Source organism: Pieris rapae, chromosome 21 (genome assembly GCF_905147795.1).
Source record: "Pieris rapae chromosome 21, ilPieRapa1.1, whole genome shotgun sequence".
Taxonomy (NCBI): domain Eukaryota; kingdom Metazoa; phylum Arthropoda; class Insecta; order Lepidoptera; family Pieridae; genus Pieris; species Pieris rapae.
In genome coordinates this window covers 5039822-5056664 of record NC_059529.1, presented here as the reverse complement: position 1 = coordinate 5056664, position 16843 = coordinate 5039822, and the positions used below count along the sequence as shown (strand labels likewise).

At 34.1% G+C, this 16843-nt stretch overlaps 1 protein-coding gene across 1 annotated transcript in view; it reads left to right on the top strand.

The window, feature by feature from the left end:
• LOC110999183 (tachykinin-like peptides receptor 86C) overlaps positions 1-16843 on the top strand; it is a 51397-nt gene that overhangs the window by 5542 nt on the left and 29012 nt on the right. Inside the window, exon 2 of the mRNA XM_022268120.2 lies at positions 7731-7873. Coding sequence (XP_022123812.1) covers positions 7731-7873 — 143 coding nt within the window. The remainder of the gene's footprint in view (positions 1-7730; positions 7874-16843) is intronic.

Here is a 16843-nt window from a genome sequence, read left to right as displayed (position 1 = left end):
TGCATTGAGCGTTAAGACATTGTCGCTAAGCCAATCCGTCACCCTATCCAGGCCAGATTGGGCGTGAGCGTAAACCTCCCCCCAAGTCGGTGCATTAAATAATAAAGCCGTATCATCCGCAAAGGTTACAATGGTTCCATTGGTTAACTGTAGGTTGCATAGCTGATTAATATACACTAAAAACAGGGTAGGACCCAATACGCTACCCTGCGGGACACCGTATCGAACAGGAAGGTCCTCGCTCACACTATCACCAATCTTTGTGGCCTGGGTCCTATTGCTCAAATAGTCACTGAATAGTCCCAATTGGGCCCCTCTCACACCAGTATTCTCAAGTTTTTTTAATAGGATTTCGATAGAAACCGTGTCAAAAGCCTTAGCTAGATCCAGAAATATAGCTATGCACTTCATGCCCCCCTCTAGGTTCCTAATAATGTAGTCAGTAAGTGCATGAACTGCATCCCCGGTGGATCTTCCAGAGCGAAAACCGTACTGGGAAGTAGATAGAATGTTGTTCATCTCTAGAAATTTTATAAGCCTGTTATTGATTATTTTTTCCAAAACCTTAGACATTGCTGGTAAGATGGATATCGGTCTATAACTGTTGACACGGTCCCTAGCGAGGCCTCCTTTATGAACTGGTATTACTAACGCTTGTTTAAAAGCAGATGGAAAGCAACCATTGCTGAGAGCCAAATTACATATATATGTGAGAGGGGGTACAATAATTGCTTTATATGACCTTAGAATCTTAGCGCTAATCCCGTCTCGCCCTGTGGCATCGCTCTTGAGGGCTATAACAAGTTTTTCCACCTCACTCTCATCAGTTGGTAATAGTACAAGAGATTTATGGTTATTATTATCTCCAAAACTGCATTCAACAACAGAATTAGAATAATTATTTTGTAATATATTTTCCGCCAGATTCTTGCCAACGCCCACGAAAAATTGATTTATATCATTGACCGCTACCAAATTATTGGAGTAATTTTTTAGCAATTCATTAGGAGGTGTTAGCGATTTTTGTCTATTTGTTATTGTGTCAATTGTTTTCCAAAGTAGTTTTGGATTGTTTTTGGCTTTATTTAGTTCATTATTTTCATAGTTCCTTTTTAGTTTTCTTAACAAATTGTTGCAGAAATTCCGGTATCGTTTATATGTGGTAATTATTATCTCATTATTGTGATATTTTTTTGCCTTTTTGTGTAGGTTATCCCTGTTTCGCATGCACTTCAAAAGACCGGGAGTTATCCAGGGTTTAATTATCATTTTTCTTTTCGAGGGACTAACTTGCGTCGAGTTCGACTTGATGGCTTCAGTAACAGATGCAATCAAAAAGCTCGCAGCGAAATTTACATCAGACGAATTAAAGAGAGGACTTAAATCCATATTATAAAGGCTAAGTGCGAGGCCCTCGTAGTCTATTTTAGTTAACGGCCTACTCACGGTACCACCATGGTTTAATTTAGACTTAAGAAATAGTAAAACGGTTTTATGATCTGTCAGTGATGTTTGGGCAACAAATGTGTGTGCTTGAACCTTAGTTTTCAGAAGGACATGATCAAGGCAGTTATCTACTCGTGTCGCAAATGTGTGGGTAGGGAGCAAACCGTGATAGGCTGCTAGGTTTAAATAGTCTCTGACATCATCTTTTATTATTTCTCTATTAATTATAACATTCATATCGCCTGTCAATACAATAGTTTTGTAGCTAGTGTATCTTGTCAGTAAGTTATTTAGTGATGATATAAAATTCGATTTATTGCTATATGATGGAGAACGGTATATGCCAATGATAATTGTATTTGGGTCAATTTTAGCTACCAAGCAATTAGCATCCATGAACACCGGTTCCTCTATATGGGTAGGGATATAGTCCTTGATGTACATTACCACGCCATCGTTTTGTAGTAAGTTTGATGTGGTATGAAAAGAATTATAGCCATGCAGTGTTGGCAAGTTATTGTTGTCCCTTATCCGACATTCAGTCAGTATAATGACATCCCAACTTGTGCGTGACCTAACTAACAAAGTTTGTAAACCTGCAAAGTTTGCTGATATACCACGAATATTCTGATTTAAGACTTTAGTAAAATGATTTGGGTTATGAATTAAACTATGAACGTCCTCAATATTACATTCTACACAGTCAGAATTAGAAAAGGAGTCAATATTGGTTTGTAATTGTAATTGTGAGCAGAGGGTTGAGGAGAATTTTGATGTTTTGTCTATATCATCAAAATATCTATCCATATCTGGGTTTGGTGAGGTCCATGGGGTAGAGAGGTGTATTTAAATATGGCGTTTTCCATAAGCGAGGAACCAGTAGGGAGCAAGGTAGGATGAAGCAGGATAGGGTATGTATTAGGAATTGGCGATCAAGTAATTTTATTTTGAAGTGTTTATGCAATGGTAGGTATTGAGGTACGATTGTACAAGAGTAAGCAGTTATGTGTAGTGGTTTAAAACTATTTATAGGGAAAGTAAGATAGGAGTGTGAGTTAGTCCAGAAAAAAGTGCCTGCGTACAAAGTACACATGTCAGAAGTGAAACTTCTTTGTTAATTAATTATTACTAAGGTAAAAGCCAGTAGATGATCATGTACCAGTATATGATCACTCCATGTATTTGTATATTCACACTGTTTACACACTGTATACATTGTAGACATTATGCGGCAGAAGTTCTAATATATAACTACTATACTATACTCCCTTTTTTAACTCTCTCTCACTCGCTCTCAATCGCTCTCTCCCTCTTCTTCGTCAAAAACGCTAGACATCTTCGTGACGTTCCGTAAAAAAAAAAATACCCTGATGTGCCTACAGACGTTTCACTTAAAAAAATTATCCAAACATTTTATAATTTCTTTAAAAATTCGATTATTATAATTATGTAAATAAGAAATATATAATTTCTTTTCTAAAACGATATAAATGGGTGGAAGATCATCTGATGTTAAGTAAACACACTTTGCCAGAAGGCTCGTAAGTGCCTTGTCGGCCTTTGAAGAATTCACAACTACTCATTTATTATTCTAAAGAGTGTTCAGAACTAAATACTATTATATCAAAGTCGTGTAGCGACACTTACAGTGCGAGTATATAATGACTTGGATGACGTCAATCCCTGATATTCGATAACAAACGTTACTCTAACAGTTAACGCTAATACTAAAGGCCGGCTAGACAGTGATTAGACAGGTCAAGTATCCTTCCTTTACGTGAGAGGAAGTACATAACATACACACAAACATACTTCCTCGAGATACGTCTTCTCTTGAATCAAGAATGTCAAACGTTAATTAAAAAAGGCAGATCTTAATTCCCGTTTCGACTTCGTTTCGTTCATTTGTGAATGTCTTTTTTAAAGGAACTAAGACTTAAAAACGTTTTATTTCTAAAAATGGTTGAACAAATATTAAGTATTTAAGAGTAATATTGCTTATAAAATACAAATATATATCACTATACTGGTGCTCCGTGAATATATTAAAATTTTTAATTTATCTTATTTATTATATATATATATATATATAAATATAATAAATAAGATAAATCTGTAAACCTTTTTTGATATTTGGACCTTTATCAATACAAAATCATAATAGACTTCATTGTGTGCTATAACATAAAGGAATGTGCTAAAATATTCCATTTATATTGTTTAGAATGTAAAATAGAATAAAACCTTTTTCGTTCCAACCTCTAAAAATTCCATTGTAAGCCGCAATTTTTTGGTCTTAACTGAGGTGATACATAAATGTGACAAAAGGGTTCTTAGCTGTAAGTTATTCTTAGCATATTTAAAACGATTAAATTGCCTCAAGACAAATACTCTTATATATCAGCCCGAATCATCATAAAAACTATATCAGTCTTCTTATACGTAGCTGCTTTACCGACTGCGTAGAGTCACTTGGAGATTTTCTCACAGTACCTTCTTTTAGTTTTGTTTAGTTTCAGTTTCCAAATTTGAAAAAAACAATTGTGTCTTTTAACTAAAATACTCTTTTGTCTTCTTAAGAAACTGTAATGAGATATATCAATTAGTCCTTTCATTAAAATTAAATAACTAAAATTCAATTACTGTTTTATTATTTGTCAATAAATCAATATTTTGTTACTTTAATTTTAAATATTAAATATCCGTTTTCGGTTTACAGTACGCATATAAATTGTATGTGTTTAATTCATATTTCAATTATACAGTTATGAATTTGAAAAGATTGCTAATTAACAAAGTAATTATTGGGTGGAAAGCAGTCAGTCATATACGATGAAAATCAACTTGGTATTTTAAAAAGGTGGTACCATGGGGTTTTAAGAAACAAATAAGTACAATAGTTTTGAAATTACACTAACGGATAAAAAATTCATTAGGTCTTGCATACAAATTATATAAAACAGTTATGTTCTTAGATTTCGTCAGAGTGTATTTAATTCACGTGAAAGGACTGTCTTAAAATTTCACTTGTACTTGATCCCTAAAATAAATAGGATAGCTGGTAAACTTGTTACTATGTTAGGAAATAAATTTTGTTCCGGCATTAAACTTACCCAAAGAATCCCCTAAGGTCGTTTGAAGGGTGCAAAATCCTCATCTAAGGTCGCGCTATGCCAGTCAAAGCTTAAATAAGGAAACGCTAGACGATTTTAACCTTTAATATTTATTTTTGGATCTCTCATATAACGGCGACACTGCTGAAAATAATTTCTAGGTAATATATTCCGAAGTTATTTAAATTGAATATACATGGATGATTTCATAATATTCGAGACACTGAAATTTTTTAACTTGAACCTGGAATATTGCTTTCTGCATTAATTACTGAGCTCTCTTTTTATTAAATTTGCTGTAATGAAAGTGGTTGTTGGAATAGGTAGATTAATAACTGGAAAAATCCCGACATCTGATTCCTGGATGAAAAGACCTGATATAGTCATTAGAATATAACACAGACATTGCACTGTATTCTTTTATTTAGTATCTAAACACATTAGATTATATAGATAGACAATCAAATTAAAATCAAATTAAAAATATTTGAAATATTATTTCAGTATCTACCAGCGACATGCCCCCATCATACGGTTTGATTTTTTAAATAAAAATAAAAATGATCTGTTTTTTTCTGAAATGGGTGCATTTTTTAAGTTTACTCGTTACAAAGAAAAATAGAAATCAAAGTTTTAATATTAATAAATAGGAAAGGTGTAATTTTAAAGTAGAATTCGTGGGTTAAAATAATTTTTTTTAACTAAATGTAACTACAAACGTGAAGAACAAAAAAGGCGAAGCGGCTAGATATAATGTAATAATTTAGTCTTTAGATTCGTGAGAAACTATTAACTGTGTTAGAAAATGAACTTGAGAATGAAAAGTATTTTTTGCCTGTATATTATCGTGGTGATACGTAATACACAATATGACAAATCTGGTCACACATTGATAAACAAGAAAACTAAGTGTATATCAGAATAGTATGGAAAGGAGAGTTCTAGGTCTGAAATTGAAAGATAGAGAATTAGAACAAATAAGGGACATGCCAAAATTTGGAAATGTTTTTACCTCTGGTAAAAGATTGAAAATGAAATGGATAGGACACATTATGAAGATAAAGATATATAGACGTAAACAGCGACGGAATGGCTTCCTCGCTATGACAATAGAAAACTGGGAAGACAAATAAAAAGATAGGGAGATGATGTGCGAAGAGCAGCTGGCATTATGTAGCTATGTAAAGCTAGAAACAGAAAAGAGTGGAAGATCTTAGTGGAGGCATATGCCCAAGGACAAGCTATATAACAGAAATTTACCGGCTTGCCAATATAATTTAGTGTTTATATTTAATAGTTTTAGTGTTAAATTATAGCTTCACATTTTTATGTACTAGTATTTTAATTATAATAACAGCAATAAAAGCTTTATTATAATTATTATAAATGTGTTATAGTATAGGGTTTGGAAGGTTTGAATTGAAAATTGTTTTGTATGGACTTTCCTAACTTTATGTTTTTCCGGTCGTGTTTGCTAAAAGATGGACGACTACGAACAACAAATTGTTTAAAAGGGTCTGCCAACAGCTCTTTTTAAGGAAGGATGTTCCTAATTAATGTTCGGTGTTTGTTTGTTACAAGATACTTTTCGGTCTATATCACAAAAGCTTAGAATAAAGGCGTTCAAATATTGCAGCAGTACTTTAAATTGCTACGTAGTTTTTATAGTTATACTAGAGCTGACCTGGCAAACGTCATTTTGCCATGTACATTATTATAATGAAAAATAGGGGTTGATTATTTGTTTATTTATTAAGGGCCTGTTTCACAATGTCCGGATAAGTTCCAAATAAGCTATTTATTACTTATTGGTAGGATAAATAGTATTTTTGCGTTTCACGACTGTCAGATAGCGCTATACGTCATGAAATTCGAAGTATCTTATTTGGAATTTTTATCTTTCGAATAATTTATGTGTTGCATAGCTATTTGATACTTTATCCATACATTGTGAAACAGGCCCTTAATCTACAACATCATACATATTACGAAATCTACTGATAATTTTATAAAATCTTCTATCTAATATGTACGACAATATATGTAAACATAAGTTTTGCTAAAAATAGGATAGGAGAATTAAAAAAAATACAATAAAAAACATAAACACGATAAGATAATTCCACAATAAAATAAAATTACAAAGAATGTGAAATTAAAATAGAGAAAAAAGAAATCATCAGCAAAACAGCGAATTACGTACGTAGCTAGTTAGCGTACTTACAGGTTTGAGAAAGGCACCCAACAATGCTTTTTCTAAAACCGATCAGCCCACTACCGATTAGCTCTGGATAAATTGATTGTAAAGGGAAGAAAATTAGGGGTTGTATGTATTTTTAAATATCATACAAAAATAAAAATTATCTAAAAAAAAATATAGGGGTGGACTACCCTTACCTAACATTTAGGGCGATGAAAAATAGATGTCGTCAGATTCTCAGACATACCCAATATGCACACAAAATTTCATAAGAATCGGTAGAGCCGTTTCGGAGGAGTTTAATTACAAACACCGCGACACGAGAATTTTATAAGATGTCTACTAAATGCACCGGTGAACTTCGTTTAATTTACATATTGTCTCAAAACGTAATACATTATTTTAAAAACCGCCCAAAGATATCGGAGCTCATACAATAGAAATACATATTTCTGAAGGCACCTATAATAATTAGATAACCTAGTTATTTTTTTTAAATTCTATCTCATTAAATATTTCCCAGCTAGGTTCGTTCCACAAAGGTTCTTCAAGAATTGAGCGACCAATTCTTAAAAAGCCGGCGACGCACTCGCGACCCTCTGGCATAGAGATTGTCAATGGCCGGCGGTATCACTTAACATCAGGTGAGCCTCCGGCCCGATTGCCTCCTGTTTGCCGCCCATTGCCATTTGCAGCATTGCTAGAGGGTTCGCAAGTGTGTCGCCTTTTAATAATTGGTACGCCTGGAGTAAGTTGTGCCTGAATTATTTATGAATGAAAAAAAACATTGATTTTAATATGTGTAGATGACAAATGATCTGGCTGTGTACTTTCACTGCATTATAAAAGTTAATGTAAACTAAATAAATTGTTAAGACGTTTTCATAAGACAAGACATAAAAATCTATATTGTATTAACTGTATTAATTATTGTATCAATATGTTTTATTTATACAATAATTTAATTTCAGAGTAACGCTGAGCAACTGTATGGGTATGGGCAAGAGGCCCTATGTCCCCCCATGGTGGGGGCAGCTTGCTTGGTTTGTCGTCTTCGCAGTTATGTTGCTGCTTGCTGTTCTGGGAAATACTCTTGTCATCTGGATTGTCTTAGGTAAGTAGCCCAGACTGAAAGATTTTATTACAAATTACTAAAATTACCTAAAGGTAACCACAGCTACCTCTTGTTAATGTTGTTGCATTTATATGTTATTAACTATAATTATATTATCCACGTTGTTCTACGTGGGTAAACTGAATTTTTTTAGAACTGGCCAGTTATTGCTAATGAAAACTTTTTTGAATTTTAATTTTAGAACTCTTTGGTAACCTTATGTACGAGTAGTATATTGTATTTATTTGGCTTTTTTATTTTTTAGAACAGCAAATCTAAAACTCTTGTTACACGTGAAAACGAATTCTTAAAAGTCTGAAAACACGCGAACCGCCGCCAATAGACAATGTGCCACTTTACATCAGGGTGCCTCCTTCCCTATTCCGTCATAGCCATAGTTCAAAATCAAACATGTCTAGAGTCGTAGTTTCCATTTCGGTTAGAAACGACGCGTATTTATTATTGTAATCGAAAAAGTGCAACGCGCTGACGCAGCGCTGCGGTCGCGCTACGATGAATCGTTGACCTAATTGTTACTGTGTAATGAATTAAGGCAAGGTTTTTGATTTTATAATTTTAATTATTTTAAATTTATCATGGCATCTCCAATTGTCAGTGAAATTAAAACCCACTTATTAATAGCTGAATTGAAAAAGGAAAGAGCCCGATGCTCAGACCTGGAAACTATTGTCCATGAACTAAAGGAACGGATAGCTCAGCTCGAGCAAAATCAACCCTTAACACAAAGGGATGCGGCAGCCGCTGAACCTATCCAGTATGAGACGGACGAAGAAGAACTGGCTAAAGAAACGGAATGGGTGCGACAAAAAAGCAGAAAGAAAAGGAAACTAAACACCTCCCCTTCCCCCATGAAAGAAGTTACTTGTAGTGAAGTAGCCAAACAAAAGTCCAAAAAGGAACCCCTTCCACCCCCGATTATCGTCGAAAATGTGATTGAATACCAATCATTTTACGACACTTTAATGAAAAAAGAATTAAATAAAGACTCCTTTACAGTAAAAATGCTCAGAAATGGATCGGTGAAGATCAATACCAATAGCGAAGCTACCTATAGATGTATCACAAAACATCTAAAAGAAGAAGAAGCCTCGTGGTTCTCTTACGAAAACAAGCAGAACAGACCAATAAGAGTTATGGCAAAAAATCTGCATGCTTCTTGCAAGCCTGATAGGATAGTTGAAGACCTCATCCTCCAAGGATTTAAAATTTTAGACGCAGCCGTTAAATATAGCTGGAAAAACAAGGAACCGCTGAACATGTTCATTCTCTCTTTCCATCATGAGGAAAACATAAAGAACATTTATCAAATCAAATCGATACTTGGCTGCAAAATTGATGTACAGCCACTGAAATCACCAAAATTGATTCCTCAATGCAAGAGGTGTCAGGCTTATGGGCACACACAGAAATACTGCTCCAAGGAGCCGAGGTGTGTAAAATGTACTGCAAAGCACCTCACAGTAGACTGTAACAAGCCTCGAGACGCGAAACCGAAGTGCGTTCACTGTGGTGAGTCACATCCAGCTAACTATAGAGGCTGTGTAGTTGCAAAAGAACTGCAAAAAATGAGAAACGTCTTAAAATCAAAATCAAATACAGAACCGGTCAAATCTGTAAAACCAGAAAAACTAGTTTCCAAGACTATTTCTTTTGCTCAGGTCACTAAAGGACCAAAGGCTAAATCCTCAACACAACAAAACGAGAAAGCTAACACAGGCATAGATGAAAAGATCAACACCATACTTTCATTATTGACATCTTTTGATGAAAGACTTAAAAAACTAGAAAGCGGCACCATAATAGCAGCTTCTAAACGTCTGAAGCAATGATGTCTTTAAAAATAATGGCATGGAATGCTAATGGGTTATTAAAACACCAAAGAGAACTTCATATTATTCTTAAACATGAAAACATTGACATCTGCTTGGTATCGGAAACACATTTTACCAGGGAGTCATACATTCAACTTAAAGGATATCAAGCCTACCATGCCCTTCATCCCAGTAATAAATCCAGTGGGGGAAGTACAGTTATAATAAAGGACAGTTTAAAACACCATGAGACATTTAAATATGAAAAAGAGCATATTCAAGCTGTGGCTGTAAGCGTAGCAATGAAACAGTGTCCATTAACAATTTCATCTATCTACTGCCCACCTAGACATGCACTTAAGTATGATCAGTACAAAAGCCTACTAGAAAGTCTTGGAAATAGATTTGTGTTGGGAGGCGATTTCAATGCAAAACATACCTACTGGGGATCAAGATTAATATCGACTAAAGGAAAAGAACTGTTCAATGCTATGAAAGATTTGAGATGTGATACTATTTCGACAGGAAAGCCTACCTACTGGCCAACAGACAAGAATAAAATACCAGATCTTATAGATTTCTTCATATTTAGAGAAGTATCACCAAATGTTCTCCAAATAGAGGAAGCCAATGATATGAACTCAGATCACTCACCAATCTTACTCACAATTGGCGAAGACCCTATAAAGCGAAAACTGAATCCATCTCTCGTAAACCCGCATACGGACTGGGACAGCTTCAAAATTTATCTTGAGAATATGATAGACCTAAGAGTACCTTTAAAGACTGAGGAACAATTAGAATTTGAAGTAAATAACTTTACAAAGAACATCCAACAAGCTGCTTGGAGCAATACTCCTAAATTTAAGAAAAAGGTACAAAACAACTACTTTCCAAAAGAGATTATAAATCTCATACAGACAAAACGAGCTCAAAGAAAAAGGTGGCATTCCACAAGATGTCCTGAAGACAAAAAACATCTGAATAATCTTACTAAACAACTAAGGAGAGAGATAAAAATATATAAAGATACCTCAATAAATAAATACCTAAGCCAATTAACATCTGATGGTTCCACCAACTACTCCATCTGGAAAGCGATAAGAAATATCAAAAAACCTACAACACATATTCCTCCCTTACGAGAGTCTAATGGAAATTGGGCTGCAAGTAACATACAAAAAGTTAGGAGGTTTGCTGATCACCTAGAAAATATATTTCAAATCGATGAAGAAGATTCACTTGACTTCGAAGAAACATCGTTAGAAGAGTTAAACATCCGTCTAGTCACACCGAAAGAAGTTATAAGAGAAATTAAATGTTTAACTAAGAAAAAGGCGCCAGGTTTTGATTTAATTACGGGTGAGGTACTACAGCATCTCCCCCGTAAAGCCGTAGTTAAAATGACAACCTTAATTAATGCCACATTTCGACTTCAATATGTTCCCAGTATGTGGAAAGTTGCGGAAGTTATAATGATTCCCAAGCCAGGAAAACCACCACACGAAGTAACATCTTACCGGCCAATCTCACTGTTACCTGTTATAGCAAAACTATTTGAGAAACTCTTTCTCAAACGTCTTAACCCCATAATTGCCAAAAAGCAGCTCATACCGGATTACCAATTCGGTTTCAGAGATAAACATTCTACCATAGAGCAGGTCCATAGAATTACAAATAATATTGAAATAGCACTAGAAGAACAAAAAGTCTGCTCCACGGTCTTTCTAGATGTAGCTCAGGCTTTTGACAAAGTGTGGCACCGAGGACTTGTTTACAAATTGAAGAAACTACTGCCTCGTCAATTTTCAAATATCCTCGAGTCATATTTAACACAAAGAACGTTTAGGGTACGACAAGAAGATGATTATTCAGAACTGAAACAAATAAAAGCTGGGGTGCCGCAAGGGAGTGTATTAGGTCCGGTCCTGTACCTCTTATACACGTGCGATATCCCTGAACTAGAAGATAACATAATCGCGACCTTTGCCGATGATACTGCTATCATGTCTACGGCAGCTACTGAAAAGGAAGCGGTAGCAAAACTACAAAGAGCTATAAATATTGTTGGCTTGTGGACCAAGAAGTGGCGGATAAGACTAAATCAGTCGAAATCAGTTCACATTAACTTTTCCAACAAGACATCAAATTACCTGCCAGTATACATTGATAACGACAAAGTTCCGTTCGAAAATTCAGCTAAGTACCTAGGTATGACGCTGGACACTAAACTACGATGGAAGGTCCATGTTAAAAAGAAGCGCGAAGAGTTGGATCTCCGTTACACTAAATTGTACTGGTTGCTCGTAAGGCATTCCACCTTATCAGTACAAAATAAATTATTGATATACAAACAAGTCCTGACACCTGTATGGACTTATGGTTGCCAGCTGTGGGGCTGCACCAGTAATAGTAACATCCAAGTGATCCAACGTTTCCAAAACAAAGTGCTCAGGGGAATAGTCAATGCTCCCTGGTACATTCGCAATTACGACCTCCACCGGGACCTTAATGTTGAGGACGTCGCTACAGTAATAAAAAAGACTGCTGGAGCACACGAACATAGGCTCCACCATCACGTGAATGTCGAGGCTATCCAACTCCTTGACACCACGGGCTTAGTGAGAAGACTGAAAAGGACAAAACCATTTGAACTAGTGATTTAGTGATAATGTACGTAAATATCAAGTGCTAAAGAGTGTCTGCAACATAGAACACAAGAACAGAGTGTCTTCTTCCCTTTAATAGAGACTGTAAGTAGTGTTATTGGACACTCACTTATATAATAATCCTTTTTAGTAAATTAGGTTAGACTTAAATTACTTATTAGTCTTAAGTTAGGCTAGATCGTAATGTTCCATGATGTCTCAGTGAAGACACATGTATATAGAAAAAAAAAAAAAAAAAAACATGTCTAGACCAAAACGTAACGATAGTAAAACAAACCATTGAACAACCAAACGCGTTAAAGGGAAAAAGCGTTAATACTTGACATTGGCTTTATATTAGTTTCCATTAGATTAAACAATATGTGAGGCAAAGCTGTTATCAACTGGCTCTAACACCATAAATGTAACGACATTGAACAGTTTACTACTCAAGTAACGATATTAAACTAGAATGTGCGAAGATAAAACGGAAATAATAAAAATGCTTTCTTTACAAGGCTGTAAGGAAGTAATTTTGGGATCAGCGTCGAAAAATTTACGCGTCGCGTAAATCCAAATGTAGCAGTAATTGCTTTGGTATAGCTTGTTTTCGGTTTTAACGACCCTTATTCTTTTGAAACTGCGTGACGGAGTACCTAGTTTACTGAATAAACATATTTATTTTACAATTAGTGTCATTTCAGATTTGGTGTGATGATTTGCTATGTTAAAAGAGTACCGAGAGCTTTATACGCCGGCTTTTTCGTTCGGCTTACACCCTTTGTCTTCTTTACCGATGAGTAGGAACGCCCATTGAAATTTATGACGGGAATTAAGTGATACCTGTATCTTATATTCCAAAATAAACATATCTTATTTCTATTTTATTGGTGTATGCGTTGATACTAATACATTTCTGTTTTATACCTATATGAATAAATGATCTTGATTTTGTAAACTCATAGTTTCAAATGTGTAATCTTGACGTGTTTATGCGTACAATTTTATTAAATCGTAACTTACACTATGTGATGCCCGGGAAGGATCCTTAAATACCTTTTAAACATTGAGAAACGCTTTAAAAAGTTGTACATAATAATATTTTGACATTGATTGGTCTCGTTCTGTAAGAGATTTTAAACGTTAGTTTAATAATAATAATAATAATAATAATAGCCTTTATTCAGATACATTTTACATTATATATTTTATATACATTTAAACGTTAGTTTAGTTAGCCCCTAATGGATAATTTTAAGGTTGTTGCTGTTAAAAATTTATGTCAATTACAGTCCTCAGGAGCTACAACAAAAATCGAATTATCAACCTATTGCATAGAATTTCTGTCGTTTAAAACACTCAATACGTCAATTAAGAGAGTTGCCAGTTCTTCTCGTCCATCCTCTTTGATGTGAGATCGGGCAGTATTTTTAACGATATGTACCTATACTGACGAATTATATGTTTAAATGAATATACATATTTTTATTTATTAATTACATCTTTATTTGCTTAGTCTCGTGAACTCAAACAATTATAGATCATTTTCAGACATTTCATGTCCCAAGTAAGCATTGTTGTCATCAAACTGTGTCCAGTTTGTGTTTCCACCACACCAACTTCTACTATTTAAGATTATTTATACAATAAATAAATAAAATAAAAGTAAACACATAAGAAAGATCAATAAATGGTACTAAAGATTAAGGCAAGTATAACCCGACGTTGTTAAATTCGATTCTCAGTCAAATTGAAGTCACAGATATAATCTATTTGAATTACAAATCAATGAAGTATAAGCAGAAATGTGCCCCGATACGGATCATTAAAATATTAAAAATCACCCGAAAATGAATCAAAAAGTTTTATTATACTGACATTTTAACAAACTGACAGCCTTTATCGCTCATTAAAGAAAATCGCTATGATCGAAAAACGAAATGATTGTTGAATCATTTCTCTCACTTGGCACTTTATGAGAAACTAGATCAATTATGGATTTATTCCCGCAATCGGAGAATATATATCTTATAATTTAGCTGATTCATATTTAGGTACACACTTATTTCATACTAGCGACCAGTGCTGGCTTCGCACGTCTGGGACTTTCTTACTAAGGGCTGGTTTTGTGATCTGTAGTTAACTCAACTATTGGTTAAATATCTTCACTATTAGGGCCTGTTTCACAATATATGGATAAAGTACTAAATAGCTATGCAATACATAAATTATTCGAAAGATAAAAGTTCCGAATAAGATACCGCATTCGATACCGATACCGCATTTCATGACGAATAGCGCTATCTGACAGTCGTGAAACGCAACAATAGTGTTTATCCTACCAATAAGTAACAAATAGCTTATTTTGAACTTATCCGGACATTGCGAAACATACCCTTAGAATACCAAAACGACAATTTTCGAAAATATTTTTTACAATATAGATGCTTTAACAACCAACCTTATGAATAATAATTTAAAAACTCGATAATTTTCGATACGAATCTTGCATTTTTGATCCTAGCTTCTATCTGACGTGAAACTTTTCAATTATTTTCTATCTTAGAAGAGATTTAAAACCGATAACTAACGCTTTAGCCAACTCTATTTAATTCTAGAGGAAGTCTCATAATTGTGTTAGTTCGCGCATCCGTCCCAGATAGTGTGAGAAGTTATTCCTATGCAAATTGCAGTAATTGTCGCTGAGCGCCAAGTATGTTAATACATTGTGGTTTAAATTATAATAATAGGATTTATTTTATTCATCACTTAACAATATTGCATTTTACGGTTTTATATGCTACAGGTGACAACTATCTTTGTGTTCTATAAATGTCTTGTAAGGGCCAGAGTCTTCTATTGCAATCAATATACAAAAATTTGACTACTGCGAATGTAAAGTAATAAACAATTAATAATAAATTGGGACTTTACAACAAATATATGTTAACTTTGTTATATTTACGAGAAATGCAAAAAATATTTCCTTTAGAAACCTTTGTGACATTAGACAGCAAAGTTTATTAGAATCGCATTGTACAATGCCATCGTTCGTGTGGAAACAGAAAAGATATTCAATCACGTCACTGATGCCGTATCAAAGAATTGGCTAAATCTGTTCAGAATTTCTATATAATAATATAAGCCATTATTCAGACAAGATATAATTTTACTTAAGTTAGAAAATCAAACATATTTAGTATGAAAAATTCACTTAAATGTAATTGAATATTTACTTTTCCTCGACAACATCGTCTGTTTGTCTTTTGTTGGCAAAGGCCTCCATTTGTCACCATAAATTTCTGACCTGGGCAGTTCGGGTCCATGTGCCACGGCTCTTATTTTATCAACCTCGTCTACCTCGTTTCCTCTTTATGTGACCTGTATAACAATTCATTAATGATTTTCTCCATTTTGACTGACCTCTGATGGTATGCCCAGAATTTCAATATAACTGCATACAAATAATGTACAAGCTTATAACGGTGATATCTAGACTTGAGACTTAGCGCTAGTCTGATCACTTACTTTCGTACCCAATAATTAATCCACAATCTCAGATTGTTTTCAATTTAGACCGTGATAGTCGATCGATCTCCTATCTGCATCCCAATAACTAAACCCATTTTTGGCGAAAGATAGAATGAAATCTCTTCGCTCTTCGCAATATAAACCAAAGAAAGTAATAAAACCGTACAAATAATATTAAAATATACGTGTCTAATCATAAAATCATTTATATAAACAAACGGGCACAATGTCAGTTGATGTTAAGTCATACCGCCCATGGACCAAGGCGCGCAAGTGTGTTGCCGACTTTTAAATTGTATTTACACCTCGTTTTTCTTTAATAAGCTACTTAATCAGTTTCCTCTTTTCGTATACATATTATTCACTACCAAATAGCTTAAAATGCGTCAAATCATTTTGTAGTAAGTGATGTATAAAAAATGTCTAATATGTACTAATTATTATATTGCAAAAGTATGTAATATAAAATTTTCAATCTTCTCTTTAATATATTTATGATGAACAAAATGAAACAAATATTAATTGCTTTTGAAACCACATAATGTTATCTTCATAAATAATACCTAGCTATTATAGTTTTTGGAATCTTCATGCCACACAAAGATACATATTATTATATTGTGTTCAAATGAATATTCATAAACGACCGTAGTTATTCAGGTAGGAAGCCAGACTAATTATTTGTAATGCTCTAGAAACTTCGTCCTGTGTTATAAACTTCGTAACTTACCTAATATTTTAGGCACCGTTTCGTTAGGTATCATGTAAGTCAAGATGTGGTTCACACAAGCCTTTGGTAAATAATACAAAAAAGTTAATTTATTATTGTTTATGGTTTGCATGTTAGTGGGATTTCCAAAAGGTCTTTTTGAAAATTGGCACTATGGTCTGTAAGTTAGGATAACTAATATTTCAAGGGATTGACCATGAGTAGATATTGCATCCAGACTTTTACAATT